Source organism: Panicum virgatum, chromosome 3N, assembly GCF_016808335.1.
Source record: "Panicum virgatum strain AP13 chromosome 3N, P.virgatum_v5, whole genome shotgun sequence".
NCBI classification, from domain to species: domain Eukaryota; kingdom Viridiplantae; phylum Streptophyta; class Magnoliopsida; order Poales; family Poaceae; genus Panicum; species Panicum virgatum.
This window is the reverse complement of record NC_053147.1, coordinates 39,526,639-39,552,152: the sequence shown is the minus strand read 5'-3', so window position 1 is coordinate 39,552,152 and position 25,514 is coordinate 39,526,639. Positions and strand designations below refer to the sequence as shown.

The window sequence follows — 25,514 nt, the reverse complement described above, 5'->3', positions numbered from 1 at the left end:
TTAATTATTAGGTAAATTAAGCACAATGGGATATACACCTATTTTTGTCCTTTCATGTTTCATTTGATTTCATTCAGGTTTTATGATGATTGATTGGTCGTATGATTCCCATGCTAGTGTGGAAGGTGGTTTATGTAAAAAAAAAAGAAAGAAAGATACAATTTTGGATATTTAATTCTGACATCTTAATTGCTGAGCTATAGGGATGATTAGTAGAATCCATTGTGCCATTTGCAAAATATCCAGTTCGAGGTACAATGACATTTCAGATCTAACATATCCAGAGGAACCAACACTTTAACGATTGCTTTTGTCTGCAGCATGCAAGAAATAAAATTCCTGCCAAAGAGTGACAACTGGAGAACATAATGATACTACAAGAACTAATAAAAAAAAGTCACATGAACTTATCAAAATGGTAGCAAAAGCATGGGAAAAAGGTAGACGGTAACAAAGATAATATTAAAGCACATGCTATTCAATGGCCACACATAAACATGTGCATGCAAAATTATATGAAAAAACAAACCAGATATAGGAACATGACAAAAATAGAATCAAACAAACCCCAAAAAATAGCCAGGTAGTCAAATTTCCCTCGTCTCACCCCTAATTTTGGTTTGATCCTTGACAAGATGTGGATGAGATTAAAAAAAAGTAAGCGCAGAGCATGCATACATGGATAGGCGAAGAATTAAAAAAATTCAGAAAACTAGTGTGGATCATAGCCGTTGACAAGGTCCGGTGGGGCTGACATCGCCTTTGGCGAGGGCCTCACCGGAGACCAAAATCAAAGAAGGGAAGTTTAATTAGAGAAGATGATGGGGTGCATGTGGCCTTGTGCTGCTGCCGCCATTGCTACAACTACAGCAGCTGCGATGGGGAGTGGGCCTGGAAGGAGGGGATGGTGGCTGTTCCGATCAAAGGTGAGGTGCCCAGTGGAGGTGGTGCGTCATTCAAGGGACCTGCTTAGTTATGTTTTGCAAGACTGAGAGGCTCACAGCAACAATCGTGACCCCAAGCGTGAACAAAAAGTGGTATGTCATTTCATCAGCTGTTCCTATATGTCTCTCTTTTCTGTTCAATCAAATTTTCTTCTAAACAAATTGTAGAAGGGGCTAAAATGTTACCTTTCTCTATGAACATTTAGTTTGTGATGTAGGTTTCATTGCTTTATTGAGTTCTAAGTATTCTGTTCAGTGTAATTCTTCCTTTCCTCTATGTATGTGTTTGTTTGCCTGGGCTAGCTTGTCCAAGAGGCACAATTTCATGCAATTTTTCATGGCGGTGGAGAAATTGCAATTGCTACTTGTTATCCTGTTGTTACATCTGTTAACTGAAACATCATCTACTTGGAGATTAAATATATGATCTTTACATATGTTCAAACAAGTAATCATGAAATCATTAAGAGTGCGGGTGATCAAATGCTCAATCAGTGTTTTTACTATAACAAATAACAAGTCGAGGCCCAAGATTCGATATTACTATGGAAACAAGATGCCATTGTTAATTATTCATTGTACTTCACTTGGGATGGTGGATTTTTCTCGTCCCAATGAACTTTTTCTTGCATGATTGAAAGCTGTAAGCATTTTGTTTCAGTGTGCTACATCATAAATGATGTGTAATTCCTTGGACAAAAAAGTATATATTTGTATGCCTGTTCTACTTACACGTATTTTGTAAGACCATACAACAACAACATAGCTTTTTTTCCCAAGCAAGTTGGGGTAGGCTAGAGATGAAACCCGAAAGAAATAAGTTCAAAGTTCAGGCACATTGATAGCTAGTCTCCAAGCGCTCCTATCCAAAACTATCTCTTTAGAGATATTCCAATCCTTAAGGTCTCTCTTAACCGACTCATCCCACGTCACTTTAGGTCTAACTCTATCCCTCTTTACATTATCGACCCGCTCAAGAACCCCATTACGCACCGGCGCCTCAGGAGGCCTTCATTGGACATGTCCAAACCATCTCAGCCGATGCTGGATAAGTTTCTCCTCAATTGGTGCCACCCCGACCCTATTCCGAATAACTTGGTTCCGGACTCTATCTCTCCTTGTGTGCCCGCAAAACCACCGCAACATCCGCATCTCTGCTATACTCAGTTGTTGGACATGTCGCCTTTTTGTAGGCCAACATTCAGCACCGTATAACATCGCCGGACGAATTGCTGTCTTATAGAATTTGCCTTTTAGCTTTTGTGGCACCATCTTATCACAAAGAATGCCAGAAGCTTGCTGCCATTTCAACCAGCCAGCTGAAATTCTATGCCTAACATCTTCATCAATGTTGCCATCCTTTTGTAGCACCGATCCTAAATACCGAAAAGTATCCTTCTGGACCACCACTTGCCCATCTAAACTAACGTCTCCCCCCTCATGCCTAGTCGCGCTGAAATCGCACATCATGTACTCGGTCTTGGTCCTACTAAGTCTGAACCCTTTCGACTCTAATGTGCGTCTCTACAGCTCTAACTTCCTATTAACCCCTGCCCTACTCTCGTCAACTATCACCACATCATCAGCAAAGAGCATACACTAAGGGATCTCACCTTGTATATCCCTTGTGACCTCATCCATCACTAAAGCAAATAAATAAGGGCTCAATGCTGACCTCTGGTGTAGGCCTATGTTAATAGGAAAGTCAGTGGTGTTGCCATCACATGTCCGGACAAACGTCGTCGCATCCTTGTACCTATCTTTAATGAGGGTAATGTACTTAGTTGGGACTTTGTGCTTCTCCAAAGCCCACCACATGACATTTCTCGGTACTTTGTCATATGCCTTCTCAAGGTCAATGAAGACCATGTGCAAGTCCTTCTTCTGCTCCCTATATCTCTCCATCAATTGTCGTATTAAGAAAATCGCCTCCATGGTTGGCCTTCCAGGCATGAACCCAAATTGGTTTTGGGTCACACTTGTCACTCTTCTTAGGCGATGCTCGATAACCCTCTCCCAAAGCTTTATCGTATGGCTAATCAGCTTAATCTCACAGTAGTTAGTACAACTTTGAACATCGCCCTTGTTTTTGAAGATAGGTAATAATATACTTCTCCATTCTTCCGGCATCTTGTTTGACCGAAAAATGAGATTAAAAAGCTTAGTTAACCATACTATTGCTCTATCTCCTAGGCATCTCCACACCTCAATGGGAATACCATCAGGACCCATCGCTTTACCTCCCTTCATCCTCTTCAAAGCCTCCCCGATCTCTACCTCCTGAATTCTCCTCACAAAACGTCTGTTGGTATCGTCAAAAGAGTCATCTAACTCAAGGGTAGGGCTCTCACTCTCCCCATTAAATAACTTGTCGAAGTACTCTCTCAATCTATCCATGATCTCCTCATCTTTCACTAGCAGTCGATCTGTCCCATCCCTAATGCATTTGATTTGGTTGATGCCCCTTGTCTTCCGCTCGCGGATCCTAGCCATCCTATAAATGTCCTTCTCCCCTTCTTTCGTGCCTAGCCGCTGATACAGGTCATCATACGCCTTACCCTATGCTACACTCACAACTCCCTTTGCAACCCTCTTCGCTAATTTATAGCCCTCGATGTTGGCTGCACTCTTGTCAAGGTGGAGGCGCTTGAAACACTCATTCTTCTCCTTAATAGCCCTTTGCACCTCGTCGTTCCACCACCAGGTGTCTTTCCCCTCCTGTTTGCCTCCCCTACTCATGCCAAACACCTCTGAGGCCACCTTCCGAACACATGTTGCCATCTTTAGCCACATGTCATCTGCGTCTTCTCCTTCTTTCCAAAGGCCCTCACCTAGCATCCTTTCCTTAAACGCTTGTGCCGCTTCCCCTCTAAGCTTCCACCACTTTGTTCTCGCAATCTTGGCACGTTTGTCCCGGTGGACGCGTACCCGAAGACGAAAGTCCGCCACCACAAGCTTGTGTTGAGGGACAATACACTCCCCAGGTATCACCTTACAATCTAAGCAATCACGTCTATCCTCCCTCCTAGTAAGGATAAAGTCGATCTGGCTCGAGTGCCACTACGAAACGTCACAAGATGGGATTCCCTCTTCTTAAACACGGTATTCGCTATCAACAAGTCGTAGGCTAACGCGAAGTTCAACACATCCTCCCCCTCTTGACTCCTGCTACCATACCCAAAACCCCCGTGCACTCGCTCAAACCCTACATTAGTCGCACCCACATGGCCGTTGAGATCTCCTCCTATGAAGAGTTTCTCGCTGGTAGGCATGGTACTAACCATGCTATCTAGATCTTCCCAGAACTGCATCTTGGTGCCTAAGGCCTACCTGAGGGGCATAAGCACTGATCACATTCAAAACTGAATCTCCAACTACCAACCGGATTAGGATAATCCGGTCGCCTTGCCTTCTAACCTCTACGACTCCATCCTTAAGGCTCCTATCAATCAAGATGTCTACACCATTCCTATCCGGAGTTGCTCCTGTGTACCAAAGCTTGAAGCCAGTATCCTCAACCTCCTTCGCCTTCTGGCCCTTCCATTTAGTCTCCTGAACGCATAGAATATTTAAACGCCTCCTAATTGCTGCATCAACTAGCTCTCGCAACTTACCCGTTAGGGACCCTACGTTCCAGCTACCTATACGAATCGTATTTTGTAAGACCATATATTGTTAAAACTTTAAGCCACACCTTGTGCTTTTAAATCTGAAGTTGCATTGCCCTGCAGATGGCAGATCTAAGAAAAAGCATAAGGGAGATGAAGTGCATCCTATATGGCAATGGTGATGCAGATCCTGTCACTGAAGCTTGCACAAATTTGACCAAGGAATTCTTCGAAGACAATACCAACACCCTGCGTCTACTAATTGTTTGCCTTCCCTATTTGGACTTAGAAGTATGTCAAGGAATTCCTTGTTTATCTTTGCCGAATAACTTGCTTATTACTTTGTATCCATTTTGATCAATGCATAATAGCATGACATATATCTGTAGCTATTTATCATATACACGAATTTAGATGATATTATTATTCTTATGCTTGTGTAGACTCAAAAGGATGTTACACAAGTTATTGCAAATTTACAAAGGCAAAAGGTAGATTCGAGGATTATTGCATCTGATTACCTAGAAGCTAACAAAGACCTTTTGGACATTCTAATGTTTGGGTAAGCAATTAGTTAGCCAGTTAATACACACACATATTTATTCCAAGCTTTCTTCATGTTTCATACCCTCGTTGCAAGTTGTTTTGTGGATATGACCTCGTTAATACACAAAGACCTCGTTGCAAAATGATTCTTATAACATTTCCACCTGTATGTATGTAGATATGAAAACATGGAGATTGCAATACATTATAGCACGATGTTAAGGGACTGCATACGCCACCAAGTTGCTGCTCGGTATTACCATCATTTTCCAATGTTATCTGAAAATAGAGAGAACAGCCCCTACAAACTTATTTACCAAAATAATCTTATTTTAATGTGGCTAAAACATTGAAGATATTATTATAAAATTCTACATATTATTTTAGTACCATTATCTATTCTATTTATCCAAAACATCATCATTTTCATTCATGAATACCTCTCTACTTGGCAGGTGGAGATTATTCTTATTATGAAATCTAACACAGTTTTAAATTTTTCTAGGTATGTATTAGACTCTGAACATATGAAGAAGTTCTTTGATTACATACAAATTCCTGACTTCAACATAGCATCAGATGCCTTCAGGACTTATAAGGTGACTAGGTGGTGTACATGTCAAATAGAAAAAGGCGACAAGTTTGCTAAGTAAATTCATATAATACATTTACCATTTGTCTATTCGTCTTGTTCTGCATTTTCAATTTTGAGAATTTAGTGCAGTAAAACCGTTGATCTATTGCACGTCCCTATAGACAGATAATACAGTAGACTCAAAGATCAAATATTGATATGATGCTTAAGTGATACCAATTGGTCTCTGCTTAACTTGTAACAGGAACTATTGACAAGGCATAAATCAAGCGCTGCTGAGTTCTTTTCCAGGAATTATGATTGGGTAAATATTTCTAGCTGATTGCTTGAATATGCAGCGTTAACACAAGATACATGTATAACAATGAGACATTCATAACTGGTAATTTGCATATTTGAAGCACTCTCAGAGATATGGGGATCTACATAACAATAATAGTTCATGCATCATTAATATGAAATTAAAGAGTTGACAACTTGAGATTTATCCTGTGATGAGCTAAGCCATTGTGTTGTTTTTGTGCGATTCTGCACATATGGAACTGTATTCACTTATTAGCACAATGATTCTTTGAAACATTCTAAGGCCTTCTCTATACAATTAGTTACATAATTTGGACCTTCATCATTTCTATACAATTAGTTACATAATTAGCTGATTTGTTCTATGCACATTTTACATCTTTCAGCTCCTGGGAGACATTCTTTTGGATAGGTCAAACAGCCCTGTGATGATTTGCTATGTTAGTTCAAAGGAGAACCTGATAATTCTAATGAACCTTCTAAGGGTAAGATGGATGTCGTTTCTTCATCGTAAGTATTTATGCATTATGCTGCTCAACAAAAAGATTGTTCTTTTGTTGTGTGTTAACTCCGTGTGCTATATCCCTTGATGTGTGTTCTCCAGTTAGAAATGTTAATGTATGGAAATATGTTTATGCTGTGCTCTGATTTGCATTTTCTACACTCATATCAACCAGGAACAAAGCAAGGCTATTCAAGTCGAGGCTTTCCATGTCTTCAAAGTATAGTATCCCATGCCTCAACCAACTTTCCAGAAACACCGTAACTTTATTTTTCTTCAATTAGAGAAGTAACTAAACATCTGTTTGCCTGCAAACCAGCTGTTTGCCGCCAATCAAGACAAGCCACCTGAGATTGTCAGCATACTGTCCGCCAACAAAAACAAGCTTATTAGGTTTTTAGGAGACTTCTCCCTAGATAAAGGTAAAAGCTATACCATAATTATTTCATTAGTCACAATTTAAAAAGTTACTAAGATAAATTTCTCATGTTTTACTAGAGGACCAACAATTTGAGGACGACAAAGCTAAGGTCGTTGCAGAGATCTCGATGCTATAACTGAAGAATTGGAGAATTGGATGAGCCTATGTTGTTTGTTTTTGTTGGTGTCAGATCACAAACTAAATTAATGCAAAGTTGTTTCTTCCTTCCTAATTTTGGGCCACGAGGAACATGATGCGCCACATGCATCTTCACCTATGAAGTTATGAGTAAATTTCACTAACTAATTAATGTCAATTTAAAAGAATCAGAAAAAAATACATCATATTCAGAAACTTAGTAATTCAGCACAACCATTTTGATTATTAGATAATCAATGTGGAATCTCTTTGTATGGGTACAAAAATATGATATATAGGACCCACCTTGTTCTTTTGCAATTGACACTTGATTCACGTGTATGTAGTTACTTCCCACCCCACAAGCAACATATATATTTTTGATAAAGTTCCTCCAGAAGCTCCAAATTGGTGAATTACACGATTCATGTTGTTTGCAAAGAAATAAATTTGAACATTGGAACGAAGTACAAGTTCACTGTTGCAAACTCTTGTGAGAGAATGGCAACCAATATGGCAATATTGCTCCCTCACGCGTCACCACACCTACTTATTGGACAATATACTCATCCAACCAAATTGCATAGGCAAAGCCATTCGCTGTAGAACAGTCCTATGTACATATATAATCTTGATTTGAGAAATATTCACTACAATAATCTAGAATAAAGAAGAGCTTATTAGGAGTTTAGGATATTATTAATTTTTATCTTATTAAGCCAAGAAATTATATATGATTAAGCTAAGACGCAAGTTCTTGAAGCTGGCAGATCCCTGTTTGGGCTCAAGACACATGATTGAACATAAGCATAAAACAGCATGTGTCTAGATTACGAGAACTCAGAATGGCAATGGGACATCCATGACGAGGAGGTGAGGCACTTCACTTTTCCCCATCTACCCTAGAGAGAAGAGGAGAGGGCAACTGCAAGGCGTACACTGCTTCTGGTGATGATTCCGCCTCCCTCCATCGACCGTTTTGGCGGCGGAGAGGGAGGTGGGTTGCGGAATTGATGTGCGGAAGTACATAGCTTAGGTAGATGGCTGCCTAGGGTTGGGTTTTTGCTCGCCGTCGAGGTCCGATTGTGGAGCTAGGGTTCCGGGGGTCGGCTGTGTTGTTGATCCGTCGGAGAATAATGGTGTTCCTTCTGCTGTTGGTTGCTGTTAGTGGAGCGGTGGAGAGAATTTTGTTTCTTATGTCGATTGCTAGCGACGATGAAGCGGCAGAGAGGATTTTGCTTCTCCGAGCAAATTTGGGTGAGCTCATTACCTTGATTTGCTCCGTGAGTTTGGTGGGGATGGGGAGGGGGGATGGTTTCCCTCGTTTTAGGAGTCCGCTGCATGGCGTCTTGGAGCTCATTCGTTGCATGAAGTGGTGAAGAGGATTTTGCTTCTCCTAGCCGATCTAGGTGACCTCATTCGCCTTGATTTGCTCTGTGAGGGGGGGGGGGGGGGGGGTCCCTCATTTTAGACGTCTTGGAGGTGTCGGCAATGTTGGGTTTGCGGTCTGATGGTGGATGGACCTACGCACTGGTTTCATCGGCAAGGTCCATGGGTGCGTCCCCGGCTGATGCTCCTTGGTTTTGTGCTTTTGCGGCTCGTTTCAATAGGTCTAGCAAATATAACCGAGAACAGATGATCGAACCTAAAAAACCGAGAACCAAAACGGAGAATTTTGGTTCTCTATAGTTTCTGGTTTTTAAAAACTGAAGTACTCGGTTCGGTTTCGGTTTCTAAGTCAGTTAACCGAGGAACTGACCCATTGTACATTCAGCCCATCAAACCTATTAGTTTGTAGTTTGCTGTGAGTGTGAATCACTGAATTGTTTGTGATTGTTGCTTGTTTTTTTTTTGAATTTGAGAGAACCATAATAATTATGTCTTGTGTTGTTTTATGCTAAATTGTCCATGTTGATTGCATAAAAAATAAGGCGAAATGCTGTCAAAATTTGCTATTGAATGAGCTACATCTTGGAAGTTCGGTTCCATCGGTTATAATCGGAACCGAACCAAAAGAAACCGAAACTGAAGTTCCTCGGCTAGTCTTGAAAAGAACCGAATAGTTTTTATTTTCCAAAAACCAAACTCCTCCAAGAACCAAAGAATTGCCCCAGAACCAAACCGTTCGGTTCTAACCGAACACCCAGGCCTATTCAAAGCCTTGTGCAACGGTGCTTCCACTACCCTCGGTGCTACTGCTGTTCTTCTGTAGTTCGGGCAATGGCTTCGGCAATGACGGAGGGAATAACGAGTTGGCGCTGGTGGTGTACACAGAAGATTCGAGGGCTTGGTTGAGTTTTCTTTTTTATCTAGGGTCTTTTGTGTAAGAAAGCTTGGACAGCTGTCCACATTGTATCTGTATCCTTCTAGTATGTGCTTGTATGGGTTTGTTTGTGTACGTTTTCCTCAAGTAATGCAGGTATGTTTGATAAAAAAAGACATCCATGACGAACAAGAGGCATGCGATATAATAGAAATGAGAAAGATAACCCATGGTAAAATGTGTACTTTCCTCTGTAGCTGTAACCTAGATGCTGATTATTCAGATTGGATTCGGTTTACCTGCCACTACCCACAACACTGGCATCATATATAGGTATTTCCCATCAGATGTGTCTGCAGATAAACTGTTTATTTCTAGGATTGCTTTTGTCGATATTGTACACAAACATTTCGGGCAGGGAAACTACCAGTCTCAGATAGTCCTGTGTCCTACAATATAAGAGATGCACAATAGATGTCTGATGATCTAGTACAGAAGCATTTCGGAAGGATATCAGAGCCTTGATTTTGCTGACGAGCCCATTATAATCATGACTTTGCCAACTGCCTTCCTATCTCTTAGGGCAGCAAAAGCGAGATGGGCCTGTGGAAAATTACACCCCAGGATAGAATTGGCTCAGACAGTCATATTACAGACATTCCAAAGCTCAACCATAATCCATTTAGATAACGAACACATGCATAATAATCATTGCTAAGTATGATGGGCCATGTACTCACTCCCCACTCCAACAGGATGACTTAAAACACATTCTTTTATTCAAGATGATTGACGTGAATTCAGTTAAATTTAGTTTGAAGCAATTTAATAAAACACTCATAGTTATTCATTCAAATGGAGAAGAGCTGTTGTCTAAATAGTATACTCCAGCTGCATAGAATTGCCACATTAATAGGTGTAAGTGTAATGAAGAGCAATTTTGACTCAAGAAAAAAGATGAAGAGCAATTTTGACTCAAGAAAAAACATGATACCTGTCTAACTAACAACAGAGAAGGTATTATGGCATGTACTTTTTTTTTGGAACACATTATGGCATGTGCTTTACGCCACCGTGGTTTGAATGAACTCGCGGGAAAGTGTTGCTGTCAAAATAGGTTGGGGCCTTTGGGCTGTGTGATCTCAAAGATGATAACCGATGAATGTTGCTTACCTCAGCAAGCCTGTAGCGGTCTGAAATTTGAACAGTTATCAGACCCTTTGAGAGCCATAACAAGAGTTCATTGAGGGAGTCAATAAGCACCCGTGGCTGATGAGTTAAGTAGCTTCCCCAGTACAGACCATGAATTGTCCAGTTCTGAAGCAGCAGAACGCAAATTAGTCAGTGATTTTAATACACATAATTTGCGAATAAAATAATTGTATCATCATTCATCAGTAAGTATCCGTATTTCAGAAGTTTCCCTTCACTGCTATATTGAGCACTTTTCTTCAGCAGTACCAATTTCCCCTTACACCAACTTCAAATTCAGTACTTGTGTCTTCAAACTAACTGAATTCTTATGTCTACATAATTCACAGAATAACTTATGAATTCTGTAGACACCAGAATTAGTTTGACACTGATTACACTAGTTTTCAAATAACCAGCATTAGTTTAAGTTCCAAAATCATTCTGGTGCAACCAGCAATAGTTCAAGTTTGACACTGACTACACAGCTAGTTTTCAAATAACTCAAATGTAATCTTGTAGTAGGTCCAATATTCAGAATCCACTATTGAATTTACCATGAAAAGATCGACAAAGAAAATTATAAATACTAGAGATGTGTGTCAGAATTGATAGAAAGGTAATCATGTTGTATTAATTGCATAAACTCCCAGAGTAAACAGGGGTACAGTATATAAAGCTGAGATCAGGCAACAAACCTCCCTGACAGAATCAGGGAGGGTACCGATCTCATCCTCTGAGTACAGGACGTGATTAGCAGGAACCGAGCTAAGGCTCAACCGCAGGCTATCTCTATCAAAGGAAGGAAATATCCCTAAGAAAGGAAATATTTCTAACAAAAATCACTACGTTCTAAGAATGTGGTGAACTTAAACAGGGCACATAACAGAAGTGCTGAAAGCCAAATTACAGTATAGAGATAGCCTGAAAAACAACATTCCTGATATTTTTACGGATAAGCTCACCTTAACAAGAGCAATATTCGCTCGAATAATTGGTACATCACCACTGGCAAATCCAATGACCAGAATTTGCGCAGCCCAATTGAGAAGCTTCAGGCTATCTTGAGTAAGTTTCCCCCCAACAGGATCATATAAAACATCAGCACCTGTCAGGCCTCTAGCCTTTAAGAAGGACTTGGCACTTCCTATAACATTATCCTTGCTTGAGTCAATTACATGATCAGCTCCTATGGACTTGAGATATTGCAATTTCTCAATCCCCCTGGAGTCAAAGATTAGGTATAGTCAGACACCAAAAACTGCATGGCCACAAAAAAATTCCAAACTGTGAAATAGTTATCAAATGTGGTAATCACCTAGCAACAGCAATAACGACAGCACCACAAACTTTTCCTATTTGCACAGCAGATACCCCGACACCACCAGCAGCACCAAGAACAAGTAGCACCTGAAATTACAACCAAATGAGAAGCAACAAAGTACTAGGGCACAAAGTCACATTGTTGCATATGCATTTCAATTATTAAATTAAATCTATCAGGGGTATTTACATGTTTAATAAGTGTTAAGACAAGCAATACGCGATGATGCAGTAAGCATCACAACCAACCATCGTATTCTTATCGGCTAATATTAGGTGATGTGGAAGGCATTATTTCCCTAACTACAGAAGCAGGGGCGGATCAAAAATCACAGCTGGGCCATGGCTGGTCAAATGTAAAATTATCTTACCCTGACATATTAAGGCTGATTGGAAGCTATATAAGCTGATTTGCACTTGGAAATACTACAGGTTTTATGGATGAGACCAAGGCTGCAGCACCCCAGCCGAAGGTCTGGATCCACCATTGTACAGGAGAAAAATGTTAGATGTATATGTACACTTTGTAGTTTCTCCATTGTATAAGGGTTTTTGTGTATATTTCCTAATGCCTGTACATGTATATATTGGGGCCTAGAGCCCTCATATTGAATACAAGTGCTATTATAATATGGTATACAGAGCCAAAATTTAGGGTTAGAGGTCGTTTCTCTCTTGCTAATCTTCCTCCGCCGCGCATTGCACTTGCGTGCAATGATCGGCTGCATCATTGTGCAGCTTCCCCATCGGATCGACTACTCTGTTCGCCCACTCGCCTACCCGTCGATCCTCTTGACCTCCTGCGCCCCCGCCGTGCCGCGCCGTAGCGGATCAGCTTCGTCGCCGGAACGCGCCGCTGTGGGATTCGCCTCGACGCCGGGACGCTCCTCCGCGGGTTCTGCCTCGTCGCCGGGACGCGCCGCCAGGGACGCGCCACCGCGCGGGGATCCTCCACTCCTGCCGCTGTCGTCCTCTGCCGCCGCCGCCGGCCACCTGCGTCTGGACGCGCTCGTCGATTTCGTCCTCCGCGCCTATATTGACTGCGCGGGTCGCTTCTGCTGGCCTTCTTCTTGTGCGATAGGAGCACATAAGGTTTAAGGTCAAGGATTGTGTAAAAGAAAAAAAAAGAAAGGACTACTACTGTTTTGATCTGGCGGCTCTTGCGACTTGGTCTGTCGTTTCATTTTGCCCCGGACTTATCAGTAGGGTACTCATTAAAAAAAAACATTGCTACTGCCGCCGCTTTTCTTTTGTGCTCTCGCCGTCGACCGTCGCTTTTGCTTTGCGCTCTTGCCGATGACCGTTGCTGTTTGGGATGGCATCTCCTTCTATTCCGTCCTCCGGTGGTGTGCAGATTACGTGATGTCCAGTGCTTTTCAATGGCACCAATTATCATGATTGGGTTCCTCGTTTCCGATGGCACATGTGTGGTCTTCGTTTTTGGAAGTTCGTTACTAGTGATATACCATGCCCACCTCCTCCTGTTGTTCCTGTCAGGCCTACTATTCCTAATAAGGCTACTGATGATGTGAAGATGAAGATTCTTGATCAGTATGATGCTAGTAGAGTCCTATGTGTCTCAGTTTGCTGCATATAGGACATGGTTGGATTAGGATGCTCGTGATGGTGCTGTTCTTACTGCTAGTATGGAGGAGCATCTTTCTGCAGATATTGTTGGTTTTGAGCATGCACATCAGATGTGGGTTTTTCATCGTGAGCGTTATAAGCCCACTGGTCAGTCTACCTATATTGCTGCTCTACGTCAGGAACAACTATTGCGCCAAGGTGATTTACAGTTGATTTCTATGCTCAGATGTCTGCAGTGTGGCGTCAGCTTGATTCTATTGGTTCTCCACTATCACTCAGCACTTGTGATTCGTGTAAGGTTCAAAAGGTTGCTCTGGAAACTAGGCGCACTTATGATTTCTTGAGTCGTCTTCGTGATGAGTTTGAGCAGCTTCGAGCACAGTTGGTTTCTCGTGTGCCCTGTGTTTCTCGGATGGAGGCTCTTGCTGCTGTTCGTAATGAGGAGCTGCGTCTTCAGAATGCGGGTCTATTGCAGTCTTCGTCTTCTTCAGCATTGGCTGCTCGGTCTTAGTCTACGGCTGTTGCTCCTCCACCTAAGGCGCCTCTTCCAGCAGCGCCTTCTTCTGAGGGAGGAAGGGGTGGTCGTCCTTATTGTGACTATTGTGGTAAGAATACTCATGTGGAGGCATATTGCTTCAAGAAGAAGAAGGCTCAGTCTCGCCGAGGTGGTAGCGTTCTTCACAGGGTACAGGTGGTGCTGGTAGTTCTGATACTGGAAGCTCTCAGCGGAGTTCTACTGGATCTGAGACACAAGAGATGCTCATGTTGCTTCATCGCCTCGCTACCTCTACACCTACGGGAGCTGCTGGTTCTGTTACTTAGTCCTCTGCACAGTCAGATGCTGCTACTGCTTCTCAGTCTTCTCCTTCAGGTACTTTTCCATGGATTCTAGATTCTGGTGCTTCTTTTCATATGATTCCTGATCGCGCTAGTCTTTCTTCCATTAGTACACCATCTATTCCTATCACTGTTCAAACTGCAAATGGATCATCTCTCTCTGTTGCAGGGCAGGAAACTCTTTCGTCTCCCTCTTTTCATGTACCTGTTGTTTCTTATGTTCCCAAATTAACCATGCAGCTTATCTCTGCTGGCCAGGTCACTGATCATGGTTGTCGTGTGATCCTTGATTCCGACTCTTGTTGTATTCAGGATCACATCACGGGTCTCCTAGTTGGTACTGGCCCTCGTCGACGTGATTCTCAGCGTCTTTTGTGAGCTTGACTGGCTTCGTCTTCCTTCCGCTGCTTTTGCCAGTCTTGTTGGTTCTATTGCATCTACGTCATCCACATCATCTTTTGCTCAGTGGCATCATCGTTTGGGACATCTCTGTGGCTCGGGTCTGTCTACTCTCGTTCGTCGTGGTCTTTTAGGGTCAATCTCTGGTGATGTATCCTTAGAACAGTGTTAGGGTTGTCGTCTAGGAAAATAGCTCCAGCTTTCTCACTATTCTAGTGAGTCGGTGTTGAAACATCCTTTTGATCTTGTTCATTCTGATGTATGGGGTCCGGCTCCCCTCGTTTCGAAAGGAGACCATCGATATTAATTCGTTTTCATAGATGTTTTTTCTCGCCACACATGGGTTTTATGAAAAATCGTAGTGAGGCTTTTTTTATCTATAAAAAATTTGTCACCATGATCTGTACTCAGTTTGATACTTCTATTAGGGTCTTTCGTGCTGATTCTGCTGGGGAGTATTTATCTGGATCCCTTCGTCAGTTTCTTTCTGAGCAAGGCACTCTTGCCCAATTCTCTTGTCCTGGTGTTCATGCTCAGAATGGTGTCGCTGAGCGTAAACATCGTCATTTGCTTAAGACTGCTCGTGCTCTTATGATTGCTTCCTCTATTCCACCACATTTTAGGCTGAAGCTGTTTCCATTGCCACTTATCTGATTACTATTCAGCCCTCATCCTCTCTTCATGGTGGGATTTCGTATGAGCGTCTTTGTGGCAAGCTGCCTGACTATTCTTGCCTTTGCCTTTTTGGATGTGTGTGCTATGTGTTTCTTGCACCTCGTGAGCGCACAAAGCTGACCGCTCAATCTGTTGAGTGCGTTTTCTTGGGATATAGTGCTGAGCATAAGGGGCATCGTTGTTGGGATCCTGTTGGCCGTCGAATGAGGATTTCATAGGATGTTACTTTTGATGAGTCTCGTCTTTTTTATCCTCGTATTTCTCCTGATGCTTCTCATGCATCTGTCATTGAGCCACTCGCTTTCCGACTTTTTCCTGATACTCCTATTGCCCCTATGTTTCCTCCACATCTTGTGTCTCCTTCTAAGGCTCCCGTTGAGTTGCCTGTAGTTCCTCACTTATGGAGCCTTCTTTCATGGCCCCTTCACCTGTGGTCCCTTATTTTTTGGAGGATATTTCACAGATTCCTATGGGCACGGCTTATGACAGTAAACTGCCTGTCACACGTGTCTACACACATACTAGGCGGGTTGCGAAACTACCTTCTGATGTGCCTTCTACTCTTGATGACTCATCTTCTGATGTCGTATCTCTTCTTGTTGAGACATCTTCTGATGCGGGTTCTCCACGATATGCTCTTCGTGATCGGCAGTCTATTCGGCCTCCAGAAAAGCTTAGTTTTGTTGGTACTATCCTTTCTGAGCCAACTTCATACTGTGATGCCATTCATCAGGAATGGCAGCATGCTATGGCAGAGTAGATTGCTGCTCTTGAGCGCACTGGCACATGAGATCTTGTTCCTATTCCCGCACATGTCTGTCCTATCACTTGTAAGTGGATTTACAAGGTTAAGACTTGCTCTGATGGTTCACTTGAGCGCTACAAAGCTCATCTTGTAGCGCGTGGTTTTCAACAAGAGCATGATCAGAACTATGATGAGAGTTTTTGCACCTGTGGCTCATATGACCACTGTTCGCATTGTTCTTGCTGTGACTTCTGTTCGTGAGTGGTCTATATCCCAGCTTAATGTGAAGAATGCCTTAATGGTGAACTCCGTAAGGAAGTGCATATGCAGCCACCACTTGGGTATTCGGTCCTCGAGGGTATGGTTTGTCGTCTTCGCCGATCGCTTTATGGCCACAAGCAAGCTCGTGCTTGGTTCCAGCGTTTTGCCTCTGTGGCCACTGCTGCTGGCTTTTCTGCCATTACTCATGATCCTGCGCTCTTTGTTCACAGTTCCTCTCGTGGTCGGACTCTTCTTCTTTATGTTGATGACATGATCATCACAGGAGATGACTCTCAGTTTATTGCCTTTGTGAAGGCACGTCTCAGTGAGCAGTTTCCTATGTCTGATCTAGGTCCTCTTCATTACTTTTTTGGGATTGAGGTTTCTTCCATACCTCAGGGTTTCTATCGATCCCAAGAAAAGTAAATTCAGGATCTTCTTGATCGTACTTCTCTCACTGACCATTGTATTGTAGAGAATCCCATGGAACTGAATGTTCATCTTCGTGCCACTGATGGGGAGCCTCTTGTAGATCCCACTCGTTATCGTCATATTGTTGGGAGTTGTCTATCTTGGTGTTACTCGTCCTGACATCTCATATGTTTTATATCCTGAGTCAGTTTGTGTTTGCTCCCACTCAGCTGCACTATAGTCATCTTCTTCGTGTTCTGCGTTATCTTCGTGGAACCATGTCTCATCGCTTGTTCTTTCTGCACTCCAGCTCTTTACAGCTTCATGCATATTCTAATGCTATTTGGGCTAGTGATTCATCTGATCGTCGATCCCTTTCTGCTTACTGTGTTTTTCTTGGTGGTTTTCTCATTGCTTGGAAGACTAAGAAGCAAGTAGCAGTTTCTCGTTCTAGTGCAGAGGCTGAGTTGCGAGCTATGGCCCTTGTGACAGCAGAGATTACTTGGCTGCGGTGGTTGCTTGAGGATTTTGGTGTTTCTGTCTCTGGGCCGACTCCTATTTTGTATGACTATACCGGTGCTATCAGCATTACTCGTGATCCGGTGAAGCATGAGCTCACTAAACATATTGGTGTTGATGCTTCATATGCACGAGCACAGGTACTGGATGATGTTATTAATCTTCGGTATGTGCCTTCTGTAGGAGGAATAGAATTGGTGTAATGTTGTAGATGTATTGCATTGAAGGCTCGGCCGATATATATAAGAGTACAAAACTTGAAGGGCAAGGCTCCCCGGAATACATATGGCAGTTTACGATACGTATATCTACAACTATCAAATATACTCTAATACTCCCCCGCAGTCACAGCGGGAGCACCGCAAACGGTGAGACTGGAGAAGAAGCCGAAAGAAGTAGCCAACAGACTAATATCCCCCCGCAGTCATAACGTCGGTGTGTTGCAGATGCTGTGACTAGAGAGAAAACCGGTGAGTAACTCATGGATGGTAGCCCTTTGTGCCGATGTCGAGGTAGCCGAGCTTGAGGGCGAAGAGCCATGGTCGAAGATGCCGTGCATAGGATAGCCGTGGTCGACATAGAGCTGTCGAGGTTGCCGAAGACGAGGTAGCCGCACATGAAGCCGCGGGCACACGTGGAGGCGCCATGGTGGTGGCGTAAAGGAGAAGACGCCGGAAACGAAGATGGCGACGCGTCGAGGCAGTTGTAGAGGGAGCGATGCCGAAGTCGATGCAGTCAGGCCATCAGGCGACACATGCCTGAGTTTGCCAGGCTCGAGAACGCATCGAGGACGATGGGCACGCATCGGTGTTGCCAATACCGGACGTGCAAGGGAGGATGCACAACCAGACGCCGTCGCCGTGGGGACCAGCGGTGAAGATGCCAGCGCCTGCTGTTGCTGGAGTAGACGAAGTAGCCGGAGACGAGATGGCGACGCTGGCGACGTGGTTTTGCTAGACGAAGCGAGGGGAACCCAGATTTTCCAGCACAAGGCTGAATGATCCGGATGACGCGGCGGTGGCGCTCGAAAGAGATGGCGAAGAAGTCGTACAGCTTGACGAAGACCATGCGCGGGGTGCGCAGCGACGAGTCGACGATGAGGTCGGGGACGTGGTCGGCGGCGGTGAGGAAGCAATGGCGGAGAAGACCACGGGGTGACACCACTGCTGCCCGAAGAGGCGACGCAGCGACAACCCTCCGTGCTCGGTGAAGGCCGCGCTCGACGAGGACGGACGTCACGGAAGCCGGGTGATCACGCACATTGGCTGATCAGACAGAGTAGCGTGAGGCGAAACGACGGTGGGCGAAGTCGGTGAAGGCGTCCTGATCGGTGAAGGCGATGACGAGCCGGCGATGGTCGACGTGCGGACGAGGCGACGATGTAGGCGGCGGCGCAACGAGCGCCCCCTAGGGTGCCGGCCATCTTGCCATGCCGCAGGGTCGGAGAGGAAGAAGAGGCCGGTGAAGTCGACGCCGACATCGAAGTAGAGGCGCGAGGTCGACGGGTGGTGGGTGACGCAATCCCGATCTCTGATCGGGCAAAAGATAAAAGATAGGCAGCAACATCTCGAGTAGAACCTCGGGGTGCGTGTAGCGAAGCCTCTCATCCTCCTCTTATCTTTATCCTTCTCACACGGAATAGTATGTGAGACAGGAAGAAACAGAGGATTTTAGACAAGCCCGGCTGATAGCAATAGGGATGGGCGGGGTGGATCCGCATCGGGGAGCCGGCCCGAAGGATTCTGTCAGTCATCACGGGTACAGAACGGCGGTAGCAGGAGCCCCCGCGAGGCAGAGGAGGCGGGGTAGAGCCGCACCGAGGAACCGTCATGGAGGAGTCTCAGACGGCGGCGGCGAGAGTCCCCGCGAGTCACGGCAGAGGAGGCGGGGCTGAACCGCCAGGTGCGGCGGATCTCAGCGCGGATCTTCCAGGGGAGGAGGTGCGATCCGCGGGCTGGAGCACCGCCGGCAGATCCCGCCAGGAAGGAGGGTGGAGCCGCCTGCTGGGGCGCACAGGGCGGATCCAAGCCGGGCAGCACATCCCTCCAGGGAAGCGACTGAGAGGGCGGAGCGGGGAGCCGCCACGCAACCGCCGGCGATGAGGTGGACGCTCCGCGCAGAGGCCCGTGCTGCCACCACGGCAGCACGGATAGGGCACGGGAGCTCCAAGGAGACCGCTGCTGCCACCATGGCAGCGTGGGTCGAGGTCGTCGTCGACGGGTTCCATGGCGGATGACGAGGTACTTCCTGATCTATTGCTGCTAGACGCTGGGGACGGCGGACTAACTAGATCCGTCGCAAAGATCGAGGAGGGTGCTGCCCCCGGCGGAGATCGACATGGGTGATCTCCCCGGGGGCGCGCTAGGAGGCTGTCGAGGGGATGCCCTAGATGGGTGCCGTGGGTGACAACCGGCGGTGCGCAGGAGGCAGGGGCGCGAGGAAAGGCAGCGGAAGATTAGGGTTTGTGGCCTAGGGTAAGAACCCAAACTCGTGATACCATGTAGGAGGAATAGAGATGCGTATAATGTTGTGGATATATTGCATTGAGGCCTCGGCCGGTATATATAAGAGTACAAAACTTGAGGGGGAAGGCTCCCCGGGATACATATGGCAGTTTACGATATGACAGTCTACAACTACCAAATATACTCTAATACCTTCAAAACTTTAGTTGGCAGACTTCTTCAACAAGGCACAAACAAGAGTTCAGCACAGGTTCTATCGCTCCAAACTCAGTGTCATTGATCCACCTTGAGTTTTAGGGGGGAGGGGGGGTTAGATGTATATGTACACTTTGTAGTTTCTCTATTGTATATGGGGTTTTGTATATATTTTCTAATGCTAGTACATGTATATATTCGAGCCTAGAGCCCTCATATTGAATACAAGTGCTATTCATAACAAAAAATCTAGTAATTTCTATCAATCATACCAAAAGATATAACAATATAAAATATAAATAATTTTAGACCTCGCTCGGCTGCCCTTCCTGTCAACCGTCCAAGACTACGCCGATTGATTCAACACCTTCCTCTACCATGCTAGGGACATATCCGCGTCGCAAAAGGCAGAATTGTTCATCGGTGGCCTACCTGATCACATTCGCGTGTGGGGCGCCATGCACCTCGCTCGCACTTTCAAACGCAGCACGGCGGCCATACCTCAGGCCGCGACACCCGACACCCTGCGGCGCGCGACCACCACAGCGTGCTGCCATCCTAGCGCTGCCGCGAACCCATTCCAGCTCCACCATCCGGCCAAGGCACGCCGCTAGCCTTTCCGACTCCTCCAGCTGCTGGTGCTCCACTCCAGCAGCGCGCCTTCCGGCGCCTCACGCCGGTTGAACAATAGGAACACCGCTGCCAGGGCCTCTGCTACAATTGTGATGAGCCCTACGTGCGGGGCTATCAGTGCCAGCTATTAGAGTATATTTGGTAGTTGTAGATATACGTATCGTAGGCTGCCATATGTATCCCGGAGAGCCTTGCACCCCAAGTCATGTACTCTCATATATACCGGCTGAGGCCTCAATGCAATACATCCAGCATCTTTGGGCCGACTTTCGCCTTTATCAAGGCGATCCGATCCGCCACCGCGACGACCGAGGACGTTGTCCGCCTGCGCCAACAGCTACAAGTGGACGAGCTGTCCGCCACTTGGCGACACAAGAACGGCCTCTTGCTGCATGGCTCCAGCATCTTCGTCCCGGCACATGACGACCTCCGGCACCAGGCGCTTGTGCTGGCACACTCGGCCGGTCATGAGAGGACAAGAAGACCCTGCACCACCTACGGGCAGACTTCTTCATCCGAGGAGACCGCGGGCTGGTCCAGGACTTTGTGTGTTAGAGAAACAAGACCCAGGCCCTGCTACCGGCTGGATTGCTGCAGCCTTGCCAGTGCCTTCCCAAGTCTGGGTGGACATGTCCATGGACTTCATCGAGGGGCTCCACAAGGTCGGCGGGAAATCGGTCATCTTGACGGTGGTTGATTGATTCTCCAAATACGCCCACTTTATCACCTTGGGCCACCCCCACATCGACGGCATTGTACGCCTCCACGGCTTCCCGACTTCCATTGTCAGCGACCGGGACCCCGTCTTCACCGGCAATGTGTGGCGCGACCTCTTCAAGATGGCGGGCGTCAGCCTGCGCATGAGCATAGCCTTCCACCCCCAAACTGATGGGCAATCCGAGGTGGTCAACATGGTGATAGCTATGTACTTACGCTGGGTTACAGGTGATCGTCCCTGTGCGTGGGTGGATTGGTTGTCATGGGCGGAGTACTGCTACAACACCTCTTTCCACTCCGCCCTACGCACAACACCATTCGAGGTGGTCTACGGTCGCCCTCCGCCGCCCCTGCTCGCTTACATGATCAGGTCTACGTGGACCGACACCATCGACGGCTTGCTCCGTGACCGCGACGAGACCCTCACTGAGATCCAGGGACAGCTCCTCCAGGCGCAACAGCTGTCCAAGAAGTACTATGACGCTGGCCATCGTGACCTGGAGTTCGCAGTGGGTGGTTGGGTGTGGTTGCGCCTTTTTCACAGGCCGGTCAGGTCCTTGGAGCCTCGAACCAAGGGCAAGCTCGGGCCTCACTTCGCAGGGCCGTTCTAGCTGCTTGAATGGGTGGGCATCGTGTTGTACAGGCTCAAGCTACCAGACGTCACACGACTACATGATGTCTTCCACGTCAGCATGCTTAAGCCACACAAGGGCGATCACCCAACGTCTTCAACTGCCCTACCTCCTACACATGATGGCCGTCTTCTTCCTGCTCCGGATCATGCGCTACGAGCACAGTTGCGTCGAGGCACTTGGTTCATCCTCGTCAAGTGGCAAGGGCTTTCCAAGAAGGAGGGGACTTGAGCTGCTTCAGGAGTTCCAGACCCTCTACCCGGAATTCCAGCTCGAGGACGAGCTGTACATCGTGGGGGCAGAGATGTTATGACTGGCGTCGCAAAAGTGGCTAGAGGAGCCATGTCAAGTAGCAGGCCGAAAGGCCCATTAGTTCTTTGTTTTGGCCCTGTTAGCCTTGTCGTGAGATAAACCCTAAAAGGGTTATATATTCTATAAATATTGGATAATTAAGTAAACAGAAGCAACAATCTTGTTGCTGGCTTTCCTTGGGAGCCCTAGTCGCCCTTCCCATTCCTTGAGCCGTGAAGCATCACGGCGCCTCGCTGCCGACCTGGTTCTCCTAGCCCTCGTCCCACGCCCTCTCACTCATACTTCCTGTGTAGTGGAACCAGAGCTCCTATCAATATTCCAGCGACCCAAATGTTGGTCTATGACAACATGGACAGTAGTGTTAGAGAGTTTATCTCTATTAGAGTTTATCCCTTCCCCTGATTTAGGAGCTCACGGTTGAGTGTTTCCCGTGACCTTTCCTTGTGCGCCTTATCTCCCTGATCCTACTATAAATCATGTAGAGGGTGATCCTAGGTAGAGGCCTCTATATATTGTAACTCCTTTCATTCAATTGAATACAATCAATATTCACGCTATCATGATATCAAGAGATCATCACGATCCTGTGCCAATTCGCTTCCGCTAACCCTTCCTGCCCGCCTGCGCGGCTTCCCTGGTGCCTGCGCCGCCATGGCTGGCGAGCCTCCACCGGCCTCCTCTGAGGACGCCGCCGCTCAGGAGAAGGCCCGCCAGGTCCTCGTCGACGCCGCCACCGAGGCTGCCAAGGCCACAGCTGCCGCTCAGGAGCGGGTCCACGCCGCCCTGGACGCCCTTGCCAAGGAGCGCCAGGCTGCCGCCGCCCTCGAGGGTGCCGCAGCCGCCGCCCGCGATGCAGCCTTCCCTTCCGCCGATGGTGGCGATGCCAGCAACCTCGACTCCACCGACTATGAGGCTGCCGTCATCGCCAATCTCCACACGCAAGCGGCGGGCGTCCAGAACATCCACGCCCTCGTGCCCGTGGTTCTGGACCCCCCTCTCCTCCCACTACAACCACTGGCGTGACCTCGTCCTCTTCACCCTCGAGCGATGCGCCCTCACCGACCACGTCCTCTCCGACGACGCCTTCCCCGCCGTGCCGTCGTGGCGGCGCATGGACGCCATCGTCCTTTCCTGGGTGCTGGGCACTCTCTCCCCCGAGCTGATGGAGTCCGTCCGCACCCGCCAGGGCACGGCTAGCCGCGCTTGGCTCACCGTCGAAGTGCAATTCCTCAGCAATCGCGAAGCCCGCGCCCTCCGCCTCGACGCCGAGTTCCGTGTCTTCGTGCAGGGCGATCTTTCCATCAGCGACTACTACCGCAAGATGAAGGGGATGGCCGACGCTGTCGGCGAGGTCATCCACGACCGCACCCTTGTCCTCAATGTGCTGCGCGGCTTGAACGAGAAGTTCGCCCACAATGAGGCCCACTTCAAGCGCACCAAGCCGCTCCCCTCCTTCGACGAGGTCCGCAACGACCTCATCCTCGAGGAGATCGACTCCAGTGCACCCACACCGCCGGCGGCGACCGCGCTCGTCGCCACTGCGCCGTGGCCTGCACCCTCTGGCGGCTTCACGGCGGCTCTGGCCGCCCAACGCCCTCCACCAGCACTGGCGGCAACTCCGGCAAGGGACGCAGGCGCCGCCACGGCAACGGCGGAGGCACAGGCGGCGGCAAGGCCCAGTCCACCCCCGTGGCCTTCGATCTACAATCCGTGGACTGGGCATATCACCATGTGGCCCGGTCCCACGGGTGGGCCGCAACACCGTGGCGGTCCAGCGCCGCGCACGCCTTCGCCCCAGGCAGCGCCTCCACAGCAGGCCATGGTGGCCGCCCCGCCGGCCCACTTCTTGTCTCCTCCGCCCCACTTCGTGCAGGCTGCTCCTGGGCCGTTCCTGCCATACATCCCGGCCCGGCAGCAACCTAGAGCGCCTCAGCAACCTGTTCAGTAGGCGCAGCTGTGGACACCGTGGTCTGGCTCCAGGGACTAGCAGTCCCTTGCTAGCAGTTTCAGCACAGTGAGCCTCAACCATCCCGCCGTCACTGATTGGGTCATGGACTCTGGTGCCTCCAGTCACATGACTCCAGACTCTGGTAACATCTCTTTGTTCCGCCCCCCACGCTCCTCATCCATTGTTGTCGGCAATGGATCCACCTTACCTGTCACAGCATCAGGCCAATCTGTTCTACCAGGACCTTTTTTTTCTTAATGATATCTTAGTGCTCTTGATATAATTAAGAATCTCATATCCATTAGTCAGTTTACAATTGATAATAATTGTTCTGTCGAATTTGACCCTTTTGGCCTCTTTGTGAAGGATCTCAATTCCTGGAGCGTGATCGCCAGGTGCAATAGCTCCGGGCCTCTCTACACCTTCGCCGCCCTTCCATCGGTGTCCTGCGCCCTTGTTGCAGCGGCTCCCTCCATCACCTGGCATCGTCATCTTGGGCATCCTGGGCATGATGCTCTGTCCAAACTAGCTAGCACTTCTGACATTAGTTGTAATAAAATTGCTAGTGATTCACTTTGTCATGCATGCCAAGTTGGCCGCCACATAAGATTTCCTTTTGGAACCTCCTCTTCGCGTGCTCTTAAGAACTTCGATTTAATTCATTGTGATCTGTGGACCTCGCCTATCACTAGTGTGTCCGGTTACAAATATTATCTTGTTATTCTTGATGACTGCTCGCACTTCCTGTGGACGTTCCCACTTCGGCTTAAATCTGAAACCTTTCCCACCTTGGCTAACTTTTTTCTCTTATGTGAAGACACAGTTCGGTTGCACCATCAAGAGCATTCAGTGTGACAATGGTCGCGAGTTCGATAACTCCTCGACACGCACCTTTTTCCTCACCAATGGCGTCCTGCTCTGGATGTCGTGCCCGTACACGTCTTCTCAAAATGGTAAAGCCGAGCGTACGATTCGTTCAATTAATAACATCATTCGTTCCATGCTCTTTCAGGCCTCCCTCCCACCCTCGTATTGGGTCGAAGGCCTCCACACCGCCACATACCTCCTGAATCGCCACCCCACCAAAACCTTGGCTTTCGGTACTCCCCACTTCTCCTTGTTCGGTTCGCATCCCACCTATGCCCACCTTCGCATGTTTGGCTTCGCATGTTACCCTAACATGTTCGCAACGGCACCGAACAAGCTCGCTCCCCGATCAACCCTCTGTGTCATTCTGGGCTACTCTAGCAATCACAAGGGTTACCACTGTTTGGACCTCTCGTTCAACAGAATCCTCACTTCTCGCCATGTGGTGTTCGATGAGGCATCCTTTCCACTCGCCGG

The 25,514-nt window shown here is 47.2% G+C and overlaps 2 protein-coding genes across 2 annotated transcripts in view; one reads left to right on the top strand and one right to left on the bottom strand.

Annotated features, from left to right (window-relative positions):
- Positions 1-705: 705 nt before the first annotated feature.
- Positions 706-7,269, top strand: LOC120665936 (putative MO25-like protein At5g47540). The gene is made up of 10 exons (XM_039945657.1): positions 706-1,037; positions 4,676-4,843; positions 4,996-5,114; positions 5,277-5,351; positions 5,604-5,697; positions 5,938-5,997; positions 6,383-6,481; positions 6,674-6,718; positions 6,818-6,920; positions 6,997-7,269. Exons 2-10 carry the CDS (start codon positions 4,676-4,678, stop codon positions 7,053-7,055), a joined length of 822 nt encoding a protein of 273 aa, XP_039801591.1. The 5' UTR covers positions 706-1,037; the 3' UTR covers positions 7,056-7,269.
- A 2,256-nt stretch (positions 7,270-9,525) lies between these two features.
- LOC120665933 (quinone oxidoreductase-like protein 2 homolog) overlaps positions 9,526-25,514 on the bottom strand; it is a 34,235-nt gene continuing 18,246 nt past the window's right edge. The window contains exons 3-6 of the mRNA XM_039945653.1: positions 11,830-11,921; positions 11,477-11,735; positions 10,494-10,637; positions 9,526-9,923 (exon numbers count right to left, since the gene is read on the bottom strand). Coding sequence (XP_039801587.1) covers positions 9,834-9,923; positions 10,494-10,637; positions 11,477-11,735; positions 11,830-11,921 — 585 coding nt within the window. The 3' untranslated portion in view covers positions 9,526-9,833. The remainder of the gene's footprint in view (positions 9,924-10,493; positions 10,638-11,476; positions 11,736-11,829; positions 11,922-25,514) is intronic.

Bases quoted from the DNA above. Each gene is read 5' to 3' on its own strand.
- LOC120665936 (XM_039945657.1), top strand. From the start codon at position 4,676: ATGGCAGATCTAAGAAAAAGCATAAGGGAGATGAAGTGCATCCTATAT. The intron at 5,352-5,603 runs GTATTACCATCA...AAATTTTTCTAG, and splicing joins CGCCACCAAGTTGCTGCTCG to GTATGTATTAGACTCTGAAC. The intron at 5,698-5,937 runs GTGACTAGGTGG...AACTTGTAACAG, and splicing joins ATGCCTTCAGGACTTATAAG to GAACTATTGACAAGGCATAA.